Raw genomic sequence first — 16,553 nt, forward strand, 5'->3', positions numbered from 1 at the left:
GAGTGATTTCCCACAGCCAGAATTAATCCAGGGCTAAGCATCCCAGAGGCAAATAAGTATCACAAAAAATGGTCACATCTCCTGAAGAGAGAGGAACAAGGCATGGGCCGTACAACATGGTTTTAACCCAACAAGAGGGATCCCCGTGGAAGGTGACCTTTGACTGGCAGGCTTTCTGCTTCAGTACCTCAAGAAACAAACCATTTTCCCAAATCCAGAGTCCCCTGCTCCAGTTCCTGCTAATGAGATTAGGGAAGCTAATTTCCTGAGTTGCTGTCCCTCCTGCCATCAGAACTAGGGTGGTGCAGAGGTTCCACTAGAAAAGAATTCTCCCTCAAAACACACAGTGAGAGTGCGAGACTTGACCAATCTTTACATAGCTATTGGGAATAAGGATGAAGGTTGCTTAGCAACAAGACACAATAACTGAGCTCAGCAAAACAGGGTGGTGGGCTGTAAAGTACCTAAAGGGATCTGCTAACAGCACCTTGCTTCAAGCTAAGGGTAAATATGCACACACTCCAGCCTGTGTGACACCAGATCCTCCTTACAAACCAGATCTTCTTGAACCATTGTGAAGCTCTCTCAGAGACCTGTTTTCACACTCAGTGGGCTGTGACTTGTCATCAATGCTTGCACACTCCACATTTGCTTTCAGAGGGGCTTCCCTTGGGCGGAGCAGTGGCTTCCCCATACTGCCCGTTCCTGATGACCAGTCCCCTTTAACTTTCTTCTTATTCTTTCATGGGGAGATTAAGAAATGCCCAGTAAAGAAGAAAAGATTGTCAGCAGACTCCACTTGAGGTCAGCCACCTCACATGTGCTTATTACAATCAACAGAACCGAGGCGGACAGCACTTGGGCAGAGGTTATTTTCCCAAGGAAAATAGAAGAGAAATTTCCTCCTTCGGAACAGAGGGACAGAAGGATTCAACATGGTTTTAGGCTCTCAAGAAATTAATTTATAAGGGATACTTCATGGCATGCTCTTTAACTTAATTAGGATAAACTCAGAACATAAAAACTACTACAAGCTCAGATTTATAACTAAGTATGTGTGTGTGTGGGGTGGGGTGGGGTGGGGTGGAAATGCCTGACATATTTTGAGCAATTATAGGATGCGAAATGTGGGATTCCCCAAAAGTAACTTGAAGGTGGTTTCCAGAAGCCTGTTAATTATCTTATTTTAAGTCATGCATGTGTGAGTACGTGTATGTTCCTGTGCATATGCATGTTTGCATATCTGTCTGTGTGGCTCAGAACCTAGGCCCAATAAATGTTTGATTGTAAACCCATGCTTCATAATTGAGCTACAGTCCAGTCCTGTTCATTTTCTTGTAAAGCTACCACTTGGTGTTAAAAAACAGATGCAGCTGTTTAGTAATTAGTTACAAATAAGGCTTTATAGCCTATTGAAAAAGATGAACCTCTATCTTCAGGAGAATTTCGTTTTCTATGAAGCACTATCAATGGCTGTTTAGCAATTCAGCAAGTACTTAGGGCTTTTCATATGCACATTGCATCAGATGCTAAAGATGCAGGCAACAGCTCTGACCTTAAATCACTAGAATTGTGTGGATGAATAAGTAACAAGTCCTATCTCCGTGATAGTAACGGCCTCCTCCTCGTTGCTTAGATCCAAACCTGAGAATTTTTCCCTCCTTTGACACTAACACAGCTCTGACCTTTGTCTTTCTCTCTCTTTTTCCTTTCTCACTCCTTCTTTCATTTTTTTTCTTTTTCTGAGTGAGTCTCATGTAGCCCAGGCTAGCCTTAAACTCACTATGTAATTGAAGTAACCTTGAAATTCTGATCCCCTTGACTGTGTTTCCTGAGTGCTGGAATTACAGTGCCTGCCATCTTGTTCTGTTCATAGACTTCAAAGAACTAAACCCAGGGACAACAACCCCTGGCCCTTCTTTCCCCCTCCTACACCACACTCAATCCATCAACAAATCAAGAGAGCTCCAAACTGAAGATGGATATGGACCCCTACCACTCAGCATCGCCTCCATGCTCCTCACTGAGGCCAAGCCAGCTGCATTCCTCTTCAGAGCATCTTTCTCTTTATTCTTTATTCCTCCTTTTTAATTTTCGAGACAATCTCTTCCTATGTAGCCCAGAATGGCCTCATATTCACACCATCCTGCCTCAGCCTTCTCTGTACTGGAGTTAAGGTCCATACTACCATGTTAAAAGTTCTTGATACAACTTCCTAACCAGAGATGCTCAAGATAACACCCCAACATTCCTCTGAAAACATCCAGCAGCAGCAGCAGCAGCAGCAGCAGCAGCAGCAGCAGCAGCAGTAGCAGCAGCAGCAGCTCAAAACCACCAACAGCTTCCTGTGCCCCTTAGAGTTTACAACAAGGTCCTTACAATAGTTACACGGTTCAAAATGATGACTTCGTAAAACCATTTAGCTCTAAGATTCTCCCCTTGCATTCGGCATCAGGCACACAGACCTCCATCTGCTCTTTACAGAGTTTGACTTCAAAGACTTTGCACATAGAGGCTGGGAACGATGAGTCAGAACGATGGATGCACAACCATTGAGGAAAGGAATACAACCACCCCACCCCCACCCAAATGTGTGTGCCTCTACAGGCTTGTAAGCCCAGGTGATATGGTTGCCAGACAAAGAGAGATCATTTGCTGGCCCTCAGGCTAGCCCCGGGTTCATTAAGAGTACTGATAAGAGTAATAAGAGAGATAGAGCAGGGTAGGTGATACGATCTGTGCACATGCACACACACACATTCCACCACCATCTCCACACACACATACCCAAAGCCTTTGCAGAGACGCCCTCCCTCTACAACAACTTTCTTTAATGGTCTGTCCCTATGCTGTAAATGTTTCGTCTCCACCTTATCCTTGGAATCCATTTTTCTGGGTGCTGCTTGGATTTCTAATACCATTTATCACCTTCTTCCAGTATGGACCATGCTTATTAGGTTTCTGCTTATTGTCTTTCTTGACCCATGAGAAGAAGGCTTTAAGACAAGTTTCGTGATTTGAATCTGTTTTGTTGTGTTGAAAGCAATGCTGGTACACAATAAGCAAGTGAATACAGGACGGTGACACAGCAGAAAAGACCCCAGCAGAGTCACACATAATATAGCATGACTAGCATGCCTGGCTATGCACATATGAGCTCCTACAGACATTTCAAAATACATACGTAAGTTCTCGTTTGATTCAACAAATATTCGTTAGCATGTCTGAATGCTTAGAGCAGACCTCTATAGGCTTCTCTCAAATGGACAAATAGAATTCCTGCCAGCACATTCTAGGAGAAACAGTAAATCAATTTCTTTTTTTAAACAAGGACTACTCAGCAAGACAGCTTTGATTTCTTCTAGAGCCAAGTACCAGTTATATAAGGTCAAGCCCCAAGGCCCGAGGAACCTAGTTGCACGAGGTGACCTGCCAAATCCCTTTCTGTCACTCCACTCTTCCTGTTCTTCCCTTTTTGCAGTGGGCAAATCTCATAATTACATAAGGTGATCTGAAGAGCAAGAAGTTGATCTGGGTTGGAAGGCTGCTAAAAAAAATCAACAGAGGTCTTTGATGTGTTTTGGTTTTAAAAATGAGGAATATGTATGGACTACTTATGTGGTCAAGTACAAGAAAATACGTAAAATAACATGTGTGAGAGAAAAAAATTGAAAAACCTATAACATAGGCTGATTTCTATAATGATGGCTTAAAGAATGCATGTCATGATAGACTCTTTTGGCAAGGAGAAATGGAGATACATACCAGGATTAATAAAATATGGAATAGGCCTAAAAAGAGTCTGTTCCTGGTTAGAGCGGATAACATAAAAATGAAGTCAAATTATGCTTCTAAGAAAACATGCTCTATGATATCTACACTAAAGTCAGGGTATTTATAAGTTCTGGAGCAAAGCCCTTGCTATTGAACACCACAACAACATAACCCTTGAGTCAGTAGTCTGAGGGCGTATTCAGGAGAAAAAATAAAATAGTGGACTTCAAGATCATCTTCTTTATGGAAGGAAGCTTGCAGTGTGAAACAGAGGAAAGAAGTAGTGAGTGCCCTCTGCTCCAGAAGGAGACTCAGAATTCCTGTGCTCTTACCTAGGTAGTTGTCATCCTCAGACTTCCCTGAGAAGCTGTGCTGCCGTACATCAATGCTGGTAGCACCAGCTGGAATTCGGACCACAGTATTGTAACCTGCAAAGAATTTGGCAGACAATCAGTATTCTGCTGAACATTACATATCCTCCAAGGACAGAGGAATAAAAGGCAGGCAACAAAGAACAAAGACAATTACCACTATGAGACACTTTATAGCCAGATTAATAATATACCACAGCAAGGCTGAATTTGTCCTTCACAGTAATACTTTCTGTATTATATGAAGTTAACAATTTATGTTGAAATGTTTCCTTCCCACCGATTCGTAGGAGCAGATTCTTACCATAATGGACTGTGTTAAAGGTTCCTGCCACTGTTTTGCATGAAGAATTATCACCACCACAAATCCCACATTTATCTTTCCGGGCCTTTGAGTTTAAAATATGATCACATCCAGCTTGCTTTTTAAAAGAAAACAATTGAAATAAGTGGTAAGTACTATAGAGATCATCAAATGGCAAGTCATGCATTCCTGTCAGTGACAGGAGTCCACAAATGACAAAGAAGCCATCAGCTTTAAAACTTGCAAAGGTTGGGAACTCAAATTGTCCTCAGTTCACAATTTAAGATGTGGTCATTGAACCCACAGTCACCTAACAGCCTGGATGCTGAAGATGTAGTGAACCCCTAGACCAGTGGTTCTTAACCTATGAGTCACAACCCCTTTGGGGTCTACAGACCTTTTCATAGAGATCACCTAAGACCATCAGAAAACATAGGTATTCACATTATGGTTCCTAACAGTAGTTAAACTACAGTTACGAAGTAGCAACAAAATACAAATTTATATTTGGGAGTCACCAAAACATGAGGAACTGTATTAAAAGGTCACATCATTAGGAAAGGTCAGAAGCACTGCACTAGGCCCTCCTCTCTAGTGAGTCAGAACCAGGATTTCAACCAGTTTTACCAGGTGCTTCATGTACAGATTAAAGTCAGAGACATAATGATCTGTGCAAAAGCAGAGTAAATGAGAAAAACTGCCCAGCAACGAAAGCTAAAGGAGAACAGCAATGCTGGTGTCACACCCGAGAACTGCACAGCCTAAGGGACAAATCAAATCACTCCCTGCTGGATCCTGCTGATGTTTAGAATTTCAACATGGCGATGTTCCAAATTATCAGGAGACATTGGGTGTCTGTTTTGCTGTGCAATCTGCAAGGTTGAAATATTTTCTCTGCGTACCTGGCAAAGTATGACAGGGCAATCTGTTTCCCTAGCAAAGCAATGAAATGGTGTGCGCTGAGCTCCAGGGACGACCCTGGCCAATCCAGGGAGGATCTTGGCAACAGCCAAGACTGCAGGAGAAGAGAGACTTCTCATGTCTTGTTCCTTAGTGCATATTTGTCTTTGAGAAGCTCAGTGCTTTGCAATTGAGTGGAATGACAAAAGAGCCAGTGCAAGCTGAGGGGTAGGCAAACCTCTTAGGTATTCTCTCTTCTTAAATATTTAATTTTATGCATGCAAATGTTTTGCTTGCATATGTATGTGAACCACATGCATGCCTGCTGTTGTCTTCAGAGGTCAGAAGAAAATATCAGATCCTCTTGGAACTGAGTTTAGGGGATGGCTGTCAAATGTCATGCAGGTGCTGGGAACCCTACACAAGTCTCTACAAGAGCAGCTAGTATTCTTAACCATTGAACTATCTCTCTGGCCCCTTAGGTGAGCTTTCTTTTCTTTTCTTTTTTTTCGAGACAGATTTTCTCTTTATAGCCCGGGCTGTCCTGGAACTCACTCTGTAGACCAGGCTGGCCTCAAACTCAGAAATCCGCCTGCCTCTACCTCCCAAGTGCTGGGATTAAAGGTGTGTGCCACCACAGCCCAGTCTTTTTTTTTTTTTTTAATTATTTATTTCATGTATGAGTACATGCTGTCTTCAGACACACCAGAAGACGGCATCAGATCCCATTACAGATGGTTGTGAGCCAACATGTAGTTGCTGGGAATTGAACTCAGGACCTTTGGAAGAGCAGCCAGTGCTCTTAACCACTGAGCCATCTCTCCAGCCCCTAGGTGACCTTTCAATCAAATCTGATCCACTAGTAACTCTGATTGGCTCATGGGCCACCTACAGTGAACACTTTCATCAGTTTAGAGCTTGGCTGAGCTATCAATGACTTTTGATTAGTGAAAACACAAGATAGTGGCATGCCCTGAGACATCAGACTCTTTGCACATTGCCATGGGTTTCTCAGCTCACTTTCCAACACTAATGGACCAGCATGGTTTGGGTGAGGCAATTGTAGTTAAAATGACAGAGACATCTGGAAGAGGCTAGATTCTCCTCCTTCCATTGTTCTGAAATACAGGCAATTCAATCAAGAAACACTTCTGTTAGGAAGCTCTTGGGGTTTTAACTTCGAGCACTCAGTTATGGTGTGTGTGTGTGTGTGTGTGTGTGTGTGTGTGTGTGTGTGTGCAAGGAAGTTCTTGGGTTTAACCTTAATCACTCAGTTATGGTAAAGGTGTGTGTATGTAAATTAGTATAATAAATATTCAGGAAGAACTTTTGCATAGATTGTCATAGAGACTGAAAGCATCAAGAAAACTCTAGAATAGTGTTTCTCAAATTTTGGTACAACATGCATCAGAATCATATGATGAAGACAGAACGGCATCCATGGACTACACCTGGAGAAACACTGCCTAAGAGCTAGTCACAGATAAAAGCAGCTGTCATTCTATTAAGGAAGCCACAAATCAATTTGGTAACGGGACGTTCGATGAAGAAAATGTCACATGGACTCACCCGGCAAAGGCCTTGGACACAGATGTCATTTGTGTCTTGGCCACAGGGGGTTCCATCAATCACTCTGTCTCGGAGCTGGTAGTAGGCTGTATTTCCTGCCACTCTGCAGAACAACTTGCATCGGTCCTTCATCAAAACTAGAGAGGAAGATCGTGATGCAATGTGACTTCCATGCCTGGACCGAATGCCGGCCTGTCAAGCCACATGCTCCAGCCCCAGTACACTTACTTCCACTGTACTTAGGGACCCAGCGTACACTGGGAAGCAGACCATTGATGTTGAAGTGCTTGCCATCAAAGTGAGCACACTGCTCCTCACGGAAGTCTCGCTTCTGCTTCTGGCAGGGCTCAGTGTTGCAGGATTTGAACTTCATTCTCCTCCCTACACAGTACTTCCCACCATTTTTTGGCCTGAGAAAATGGAAAACAACAGACACAATGTATTGGAAAGTATGTCCCTACTCTTTATGACTTCAAGTATGATTTGCTGGGTCTTAAGGAAACAACTTTGAGTTAGCAAATGACAGAAGACGAAATCACTTGAGCACTTGAAAACCTACCTGAAGCTGTTGGGCCAATATTTTTAGTTTGTAACATTTGTGTTCTGTGTCCCTGTCCATGGATCCACAAGGCTACCCCACCCTTGCATCCCACAGAAGATTCTCTAACCTATTCATCATGTTGGGGTCCCATCTTGCCCTCAACACAGAGTACTTATCTGTGAACTCAAAGCACTCTATTGGGTGACTTCTACTTCAAGTCTCTGGACTGCCCCCAAGGGCCGCTGCATCCTTACTGTGTTGGGGCTGGATTCACCACAGTGATCATCTCCAGAGACTTCTTGGACAACCCTGGGCCACTCATCTACTCAGGGATCAGAGTTCCCAAGTCTTCCAGCTTGATTCAGCTCATTTTAAGAAAAATACTGACCACTAATTCTGTGAAAATAATCCAGTGGTTTATCTCTGCAGAACAGCTGCTTGTGGCAACCTTGTATATCCCAGGCCCCTTGTCCATGAGACCAATTGGCCTCCCCACCTCTGTCCCCTGCAGGAGGTCCTCCTCCCCCAGTAAGGACATGGCTCCAGATTCAGGTTTGCACTCTGTAGCCCTTCAACTCCAGCTTTGCTCAAGTGTCAACATAAGTAAATCAGTCAAACACTGCCTGGCACTTAAAACTGTGAAATGGGGTGTGGCTAGTTTATGTGTGGGTTTTGTGGTTGTTTTCTTTGAGAGTAGATTTTTAGACTATACCAGGCTGTCCTAAAACTCCCTATGGAGCTGAGGATGACCTTGAACTCCCAATCCTCCTATCCCACAGCTCCAGAATGGTGGAGTTACAAGCATACATCACCAGACTTAGATTTTTGTAATCCTGTTTTGAGGATAGTATGTCAAGCATGAAACAAAACACCCGAGGTTGGTTTTGTTCCCTTCTCCCAAGTGACTATAGTCCTTTAACTGTAAGAATTTTGTAGAAAAAGGTAGTGCTGCCATTGTTTCTAGTTGGTCCTCTACCTTGACTCCCTGACAGGCGACCACAGGAACACACCATCTTCCGCTGCTTGTCATTTTGTCCTTCCCCATCTACTTTCCAACAACTCTTCTTTTAGAACAGCATACATCCCATATGTTCACCTTTGACCCACTTCATAGGAGGAGGAGAAAGCACCCTAGCTTCCTTACCTCTGTGCCCCTCAAATAGGCACACTTTTGTGACACTCCAATTTACTCTCTGCATGAAACTTTGCACATGTCTTTTCCAGATGTGACCCAGAGTATAAGTTACACAACTCCCCTGTCCACAGCTATCAGCAGCTGGCCAAATTCATCTGAGAGGTAGGGGAGGTCTCAGAACCCTTGAACAGCTCAGAACACACAACTATCTCAAAACACCATGGCGCTCCAAGAAAAAGTTTACAGTTTTTGTGTCTCAGTGAATTTTTCGGAGTAATCCTAACTGTAAGAATTGAATTTTGAAGGGGAAAAACAAACAAACAAACAAACAAAAAACAGGTTTTGTTCTGTTTTTCAAGCAGAGGTTTTAGGGGCTGGGAGACACATCATGACCATAGCTAGGCGGGAGGAGGCTGTAGGTGGTAAGGCTGGTTCTGGCTTCCAGTCTTCCCCCCTCCTTACCGTGCCCTGAGCTCCAGTTTCCCCCTTTAACACATGTCTTCAATCCCAGCACTGCATATCAAACTCAGTCTGTGACTTTGTTTTTTTGTGTAAAAGCAGATTATAATTTCCTCCTTACCTCTGCATATGGCTTTAATGAATGCAAATGTGCCCTTTTGAACTGTATGTCTCCTAGACAATGTGCTTCCTATCAGATTTGTGTGTACCGTATAATATGGAAATCTATAACCATAAACCTTTCAGAATGGAAAAAATTAATCTCATAATTAAAAAATTTGTTTGGCTACTACTATTTTTTTCCCCGATGGAGGCAAATACTGAAACTATAGGAAATTCAGCTTTGAAAATACCATTAGCTGTATCTCCTAGTTAAAAAGGTCTTTCAAGGTTACTTTGTGCCAAATAGAAATTGAAAGGACTTTGGGAAACTGGGAGATTAATTATCCCTCTGTACCGGCAGGCTTGGGTCATTCATTCAGTGTTACACAACCCAACCTGTTAAATTTGGGATCATACACCCTCAAGGTTAGGAAGGAGTTTTTGTAAACACTATTGCAGGTGCATCCTACTCTTAAAGACAGCTGAGTTTTTGTCAACAAATTGGATGGAACAAAAATATCAACTGCTTTGTATATTTATATGAATTAGGGTAATCAGATTTGGGTTAGCCCAAGAAATATTCTCCTGAAATAATGAAGCTGGTTCCTATGCTTCCAGCCTATCAGCAGAAGCTGATGGCTAATCGAGAACTCCTGTTCCAGAGTTAGACAGGAAGTTAGAGGTTTCAATCGACCTTGACTGCTCCTTTCTGATGGGGTACGCTATGGAACTGATGTCTGTATTGCTTCATTAGTTAATGGATCTTCCATCATAACCAGTTCATTCTAATCAATGCTTCAAAACCTGGAGGGTGACAATTACTAAACTTCGTGGGTTCTTGCCACCCAGTCTGACAATCTGAATTTGATTCCTGATGTAAGACCAGAATGGATGCCGTCAGGTCATTCTCTGACCCCCACATATGTGCTGTGGCATCCACGGGCATAAGTGTGCAAGCACACAAGAATACTTATGTAAAGGAACTTAAGCCTGTGTGTTGCATCTGTACTGACAAAAATAACATTTAGAATTTATTTTTTGTAATGAAACATACGAGTCCTGATTTTTAAAAGTAAGATTTTTATAAGAAGTTACTATGAAAAGAGCCCTAGAAGGAAATAGCAAGTTCATCTTCTTTTCAAATTGACAGATTTGAAATTTCATTGTAATTTTTAAATTTAAACTATGTTTTAATTTAAAAGCAAAATAGAAGCACCCAGAAAGAATAATTATCTGACTTTTAAAACTAGACTTTTGTTCTGATTTGTTTCTCTTTCCTATTTTCCTATTTTCTATTTGTTTCTCTTTTCCTATTTCCTATTTTCCTGTTTCCTATCAACCGATTCTGGATAGGTTCTTTTTCCTGCCATCAGGAATCCCTGAGCCAAATAAAATAACAAGACAATGATCCTCAAGACTGATGGTGTCTCTTCTTGCCCCAGTTAATGCTGGATGCACCAACTTGTGATTTCTCTTCTCACTCTGAGCATGCTGTCCCACATTCTAGGGTTCAATGACATAGCCTGATCATTAAGAACAGCCAAGGCAAAAGCATCAATAGTTTGGCATAGCAGAATATCTGGAAAGGAAATGAATACCAGGGAATTAAAGTGCCTTGGGTACCATGGGCCTCCCAGCCCTTGAAGGCCACCAGCTCTCTCTCCTCAGCCCCCCAGCAGAAGAATTCCTTTTCCACAAGGGATGACAGCAATCCATTCTAGAACTTACTCTGGTCTGTTGCACTCTCTGATGGCTGTTTTGATGCCTCCTCCACACGTTCTTGAGCAGGTCCCAAAGTGACTCCAACTTCCCCAGGATCCATCTATTGCAGGGCCCTCCATTTCTTTGGGAACACAAAATCCGAACTTGCAGTGCTGCATTTAATAAAGGAAACAGTGAGGGAGAGCTTGGGGCTGTGAGACATCCTAGGACCAGCTGTACACCAAACACATCACACTTTTAAGTCCCCCCCCCATGTGCTGGTTTGAAACACTGCAAATTTGCTATTTCTATGTGTAATTGATATTGCAGGCATTTTAATATCCTGTTCATTGATTTTTAGGTAGTGTTTGCATTTACAGCTTGCTCTAAAAATTACAAGCCAGTGAGTGGCTCTATGGTGAATGGGTAGCTCTAATGGCCAGCTTTAAACTGCTCAATTAATCTGTGTACTTGGAAAAATAAGGAGTGGAAATGGGGCACAGACAGCAGAGCTGGGCCAATAATGAATTTGCAGAATCTACTAGCAAGTCTTCGAGACTCCACAATCTCGATAAAATCGAAAGCTTTATTAATAGTACTGATTTGAAAACCCCAATTTTGATTACAGCAGGGGAGGGAGAGTTAGCTACTTAATTCTTCTGAACCCACTTCCACAAAAGCACTTAGACTAAAGGAAAGGGGTCGATTACAGAGAGTCCTAAACTTTATTACATTTTTTTTTCCTCTTGTCCTGGTGATTTCAGACTCTCCAGCCTGGAGCAGGAAGAGGCCTGTGATGTTAAAAATAATGATAATAATAAAAACACAATAAAACTCCCCAGCAAGACAAAGAGTGGAGGAGCCCACTTCAACTCCCTGCTTTTGTTCATGTGTGACATAATGACCAGGCAACTGAGCTGGAGACAAAAGAAGAGGCAGTAGCCATAGCCACAGGGGGGTGATTCCTGTGGCTCTCTTGAACCTCTGAAGTGGAGCTGGACTGTTGTGATGTCTCTGTGGGGGAGGGAAAGGGAGAAGTGATGGGTAGAAGGAGGAGGCCTCAGTGGTTTGTAGAGGTAAACAAGAGACAGGAAAAGGACACAGAAGAATGATCCCTCCTAGGAAAGGAAGGTGTGATGGGGAATGGAAGAGTACACTCTTGGGCTATCCTTGCCTCTTCCTCTGTAACCATCTTCTCAAGGCATTTGAGGAAGGGCTATCTGACATAATGCTGAAAACCTGGCTCAGATCTTCAGTAAGAACAATATAGCCTCTATACCACTGAGTCATATCTCCAGCCATGAGGTGATTTGTTTTTCTTCCGTTGTTTTGAAGACAGTCTTTACTAGTCTGAAACTATGTTTCTCTATGCTACCCTTGAACTCACAGAGATACACTTGCTGATGTTCTAGTATTAAAAATATGCACTATCATGTCCAGACTATAAAATTTTTTATTCTCTCCATAACTTGTCTCTAGATCCTGCTTTGCTCATAAGTAGCATCACAGATCACAGTGACCCTTCAAATGCTCAAGAGGCCACATGTGGTTGGTGGCTGTCCTGGGTTGCATGAGAAAGTAGGTTGAATAAGTTCTGGGGAGCAAGCAAATAAACAGCACTCCTCCATGGTCTCTGCTTCAGTTCCTGCCTCCAGTCTTCTTCCTTGGCTTCTCTCAGTGAAGGAGTGTGATCTGAACCTGTGAGCCAAATTAAATCCTTCTTTCCCCAAGTCACTTTTGCCATGGTGTTTTATCATGACAACAGAAAGCTAGGACAACAATCAAGAATTAAATGGCTAGTGGATTGAGTTGAGATCAGATCAGACTTGGATGTATGCATACACACACACACACACACTAGTATGTGTCTCTGTGTGAGCACGTAGTAGTATTCGTATGTGCCTATGTATGCATGTACAGAGGCCATAAGAGGAAGTGGGTGTCCTCCTGTTTTACTCGCTATCATATTCTTTTTGAGACAGTGTCTCTTGTTCATCCTGGAGCCAGGCTGATTCCCAGCAAGCCCAGGTGATCCTCCTATCTTTTCCTGTAATTCCTGTTGCAGGCCTGTGTAGGGCCATGCATAGCTGGTTACATGACTTCTGCAACTTGATCCCAGGTTCTCAAGCTTGCACTGGAAGCACTGCTACCCACTGAGTCATCTTCTGTCTCAGCCTTTCTTAGGTTCATACGATATTTTCCACACATGCACCTTTCTAAGAGGTCAAGTCTGTTCAGGTCATGTTTGTTCTAAGTCTTAAAAGAAGAGAGTTTCAAACTTCAGGCTCACAAACAGGATTGAAATGAAAATGTTTGTGGGCTTAACAAAGAGAACAGAGAAAATAAAGAGACATTAGTAGTGAGCCATTCATTAAAATAACATTGTAGTAGAAATCTTGCTCAAAATAGATTACTGCTGAGTCAGCAGGGCAGAAAGAAAGGAAGGGGAAGGGGAAGGGCCTGGACAAAAAGCAAGAATGAGATGGGGAAAAGAAATACACTGTCTAATCTGAGCAATCAACATGAAACAAACAAACAAAATAATCACAACTTCTGTGCCAACATAAACATCTCCTCTGGCATCTACAAAATGTATACAGATTTCAAACATTATGAAGAGTATCGATGTCTATATCAATCTCTCTGTCTTTATCTCTACATCTGTCTCTCTTTGATAAGAGCCAATAGACCTGACCAAACTTCTAAAACACAATTAAGAGTGTAACTTATTTTCTCTGCACAGCCATTTTTCTAAAATGGGTTGACACTGGTCTGTACCTATTCTGTGGAAGGCTTGGACTCCATTCTCTAGCTGAATTCATGAACCATTGAAGACAAAGTCTTCTGGAAGGTTGCCTAAGAGCACACCCCCCCCTCCACTCCATCAGAAGCTATGAGAATGTCCTGAACTCCTTTCTCTTCTGATTGGCTGCAAAAATAGAAGCTGAAAACCTGGCACATCAGACCTCCTCTAAGGCCGTGGTCTAGAATTTGTGGGAAACCATGAAACTGCATGGAGCTTGGGAGTCCCTTCATGATGATTTCACTAAATACAAGTCAATTCATCATAGTCTTGGAAGTGTTCTTAGTTGTGATTTTCTCAGCAGTAGCATGTGTCAGAAACAGACACAGTGAGTGAGTGCATCAGAAGACAGATGAGGAACCACAATATAACAGCCCATGATTTTGCTGAGATCAGTCAGTCTTAGTGATCTGGGCTGACTCTACCCTAATCAAGGAAGCACGTTGTCAGGTAGGAATCATGCTTATGTTATTTACTGTCAACTGGTAGCAGACCCTGTGTTTAGAAGAACTTAGAAATCACATCTTAATTGTGTAAGAATTAGTGTCATATTCAATTTTTAAGGACCACTATGGAAATCCTGAAAAGTACATTCCCACACAACCTGTGATCCTGCACCCACTGACACACTAAGTTTTGTTTGATTCACTTATTTGTTTTACATGTATTGGTGATTTGTCCACATATGTCTGTATATCACATGCATAAGATTACAGACAATAGTGAGCTGCCATGTAGGTGCTGGGAATTGAACCTGAGTCTTCTGAAAGAGTAGTCAGTGCTCTCAACAACTAAGCCATCTCTCCACCCAGACATACTAAGGTAAACGCTCCACAAGAAATTCAAAATTGTCCCTGAGTAGCCTGTTATCCCAGGTGAACCTCCATTCTCCCACCACCACTCTGCCCATCTTCATTAGACTTGTGCATCTGGAACCATACAGCCAAAGGATACCCATCAGAGGCCTGCCATACCAGGTCATTGAGGTTAGCCCCTCTCTCAATACCTACTACAACAGGAAACATCCAGGACCAAAGCCATCCAGATGGCTAAAGGCCCTGTAAAGAATACAATCAACAATATGACACCTTTAGAGCACAGCTACCCTACTAAAGCAAGCCCTGGCTAGTCTAACACAACTGAAGCACATGAATCCTTAAATCCAATCTTATAAAGATGATAGAAGCTTTTGTTGTTGTTGTTTTTTCGAGACAGGGTTTCTGTGTGTAGTTCTGGCTGTCCTGGAACTCACTCTGTAGACCAGGCTGGCCTCGAACTCAGAAATCCACCTGCCTCTGCCTCCCAAATGCTGGGATTAAAGGTGTGTACCACCACTGCCCGGTGATAGAGGCTTTTAAAGAGAAAATAAATAAATCACTTTAAAAAAATACAAGGAAACACAAACAAACAGGTGAAGGAAATAAATAAAACTGTTCAAGACCTGAAAACGGAAGTAGAAGCAATAAAGAAAACACATCTGAGGGAATCTTGGAGATGGAAAGCCTAGGAAAGAGAACAGGAACAGAGGTGATGGAAGAGAGAATCTCAGGCGTAGAAGATACAATAGAAGAAATTGATACATCAGTCAAAGAAAATGTTAAATTTAAAAAATTCATGACACATCTAGGAAATCTGGGATACCATGAAAAGACCTAACCTAAGAATAATAGGAGTAGAAAAAGGTGAAGAGTCCCAGTTCAAGGACCAGAAAATATATTCAACAAAATCATAGAAGAAAACATTCCCAATCTAAGAAAGAGATGCCTATAAACATACAAGAAGCTTATAGAATACAAATCAGGCTGGAGCAGTAAAAAAATTCTTCCGCCACGTAATAATCAAAACACCAAATCTACAGAACAATAAAAGAGTATCAAAAGCTGCGAAGGAAAAAGACCAGGTAACATACAAGGCAGACCTATCCTAGGGATGTGGGGGAGGGGGCATCTTGAGACATAAGAGAAATCTGAGATAAGGGAGGCACCCAAGAATCAATGCGCTGGAGATAAGGAACCTGAAGAGGCCACCTCCTGTAGCCAGGCAGGAACCCCAGTTGAGTGATAGGGACACCAACCCATCCACAAAACTTTTGACCCAAAATTTATCCTGTAAAGAAATGCAGGGAAAGGGGAATGGAACAGAGACCAAGAGAATGGCCAAGCAATAACCAGCCCAACTTGAGACCCATCCCATTGTCAAGTACCAATCCCTGGCACTATTAATGATACTCTGTTGTGTTTGCAGACAGGAGTCTAGTATAGTTGTCCTCTGAGAGGTTCCAAAGGGCAGCTGACTCAGAGACCCACAGCCAAATAGTGGATGGAGCTTGGGGATTCTTATGGAAGAGTTGGAGGAAGATCACAGGCTTCAAAGGAGATAGGAATTCCACAGGAAGACCAAGGAAGTCAACTATCCTGGACCCTTGGGGCTCTCAGAGACTGAACCACCAACATACAAGTATGTTCAGCATACAAGGGCTTGCCACTACATATGTAGCAGATGTATAGCTTGGTCTTCAGGTGGGTCCTGAACAACTGGAACGGGGGCTATCTCAAAAGCTGTTGCCTGTATGTGGTATATGATCTTTTATCTGGGCTGTCTTGTCTGGTCTCAGTGGGAGGAGGATGTGCCTAGCTCTGAAGAAACTTGGTGTGCCATGGTAGGGGTATAAGGGGGGGCAGCCAGGGGGTAGGCCTCCACCCTCTCAGAGGATTAGGGGAAGGGGAAGGGGAGAAGTATTGTGGAAGGGGGTGATCAGGAAGGGGGCACTGAGTGGGATGTAAAGTGAATAAATAAAATAAAAAATAGTAAATTAAAAAAATTAAAAAAGAAATTCCATTTTTAAACAAAGAATATACTTCTTCTCTCTTCCTTCCTTCCTTCCTTCCTTCCTT

The 16,553-nt window shown here is 42.6% G+C and overlaps 1 protein-coding gene across 1 annotated transcript in view; it reads right to left on the reverse strand.

Moving 5' to 3' along the window:
- Positions 1-16,553, reverse strand: part of Adamts9 (ADAM metallopeptidase with thrombospondin type 1 motif 9) — a 171,965-nt gene that overhangs the window by 111,869 nt on the left and 43,543 nt on the right. Inside the window, exons 10-15 of the mRNA XM_028773009.1 lie at positions 11,328-11,454; positions 10,884-11,029; positions 7,147-7,328; positions 6,919-7,055; positions 4,450-4,567; positions 4,107-4,202 (exon numbers count right to left, since the gene is read on the reverse strand). Of these exons, the coding sequence (XP_028628842.1) occupies positions 4,107-4,202; positions 4,450-4,567; positions 6,919-7,055; positions 7,147-7,328; positions 10,884-11,029; positions 11,328-11,454 (806 nt within the window). The remainder of the gene's footprint in view (positions 1-4,106; positions 4,203-4,449; positions 4,568-6,918; positions 7,056-7,146; positions 7,329-10,883; positions 11,030-11,327; positions 11,455-16,553) is intronic.

This window comes from Grammomys surdaster, unplaced genomic scaffold (assembly GCF_004785775.1).
Source record: "Grammomys surdaster isolate TR1022 unplaced genomic scaffold, NIH_TR_1.0 220, whole genome shotgun sequence".
In the NCBI taxonomy this organism is placed as follows: domain Eukaryota; kingdom Metazoa; phylum Chordata; class Mammalia; order Rodentia; family Muridae; genus Grammomys; species Grammomys surdaster.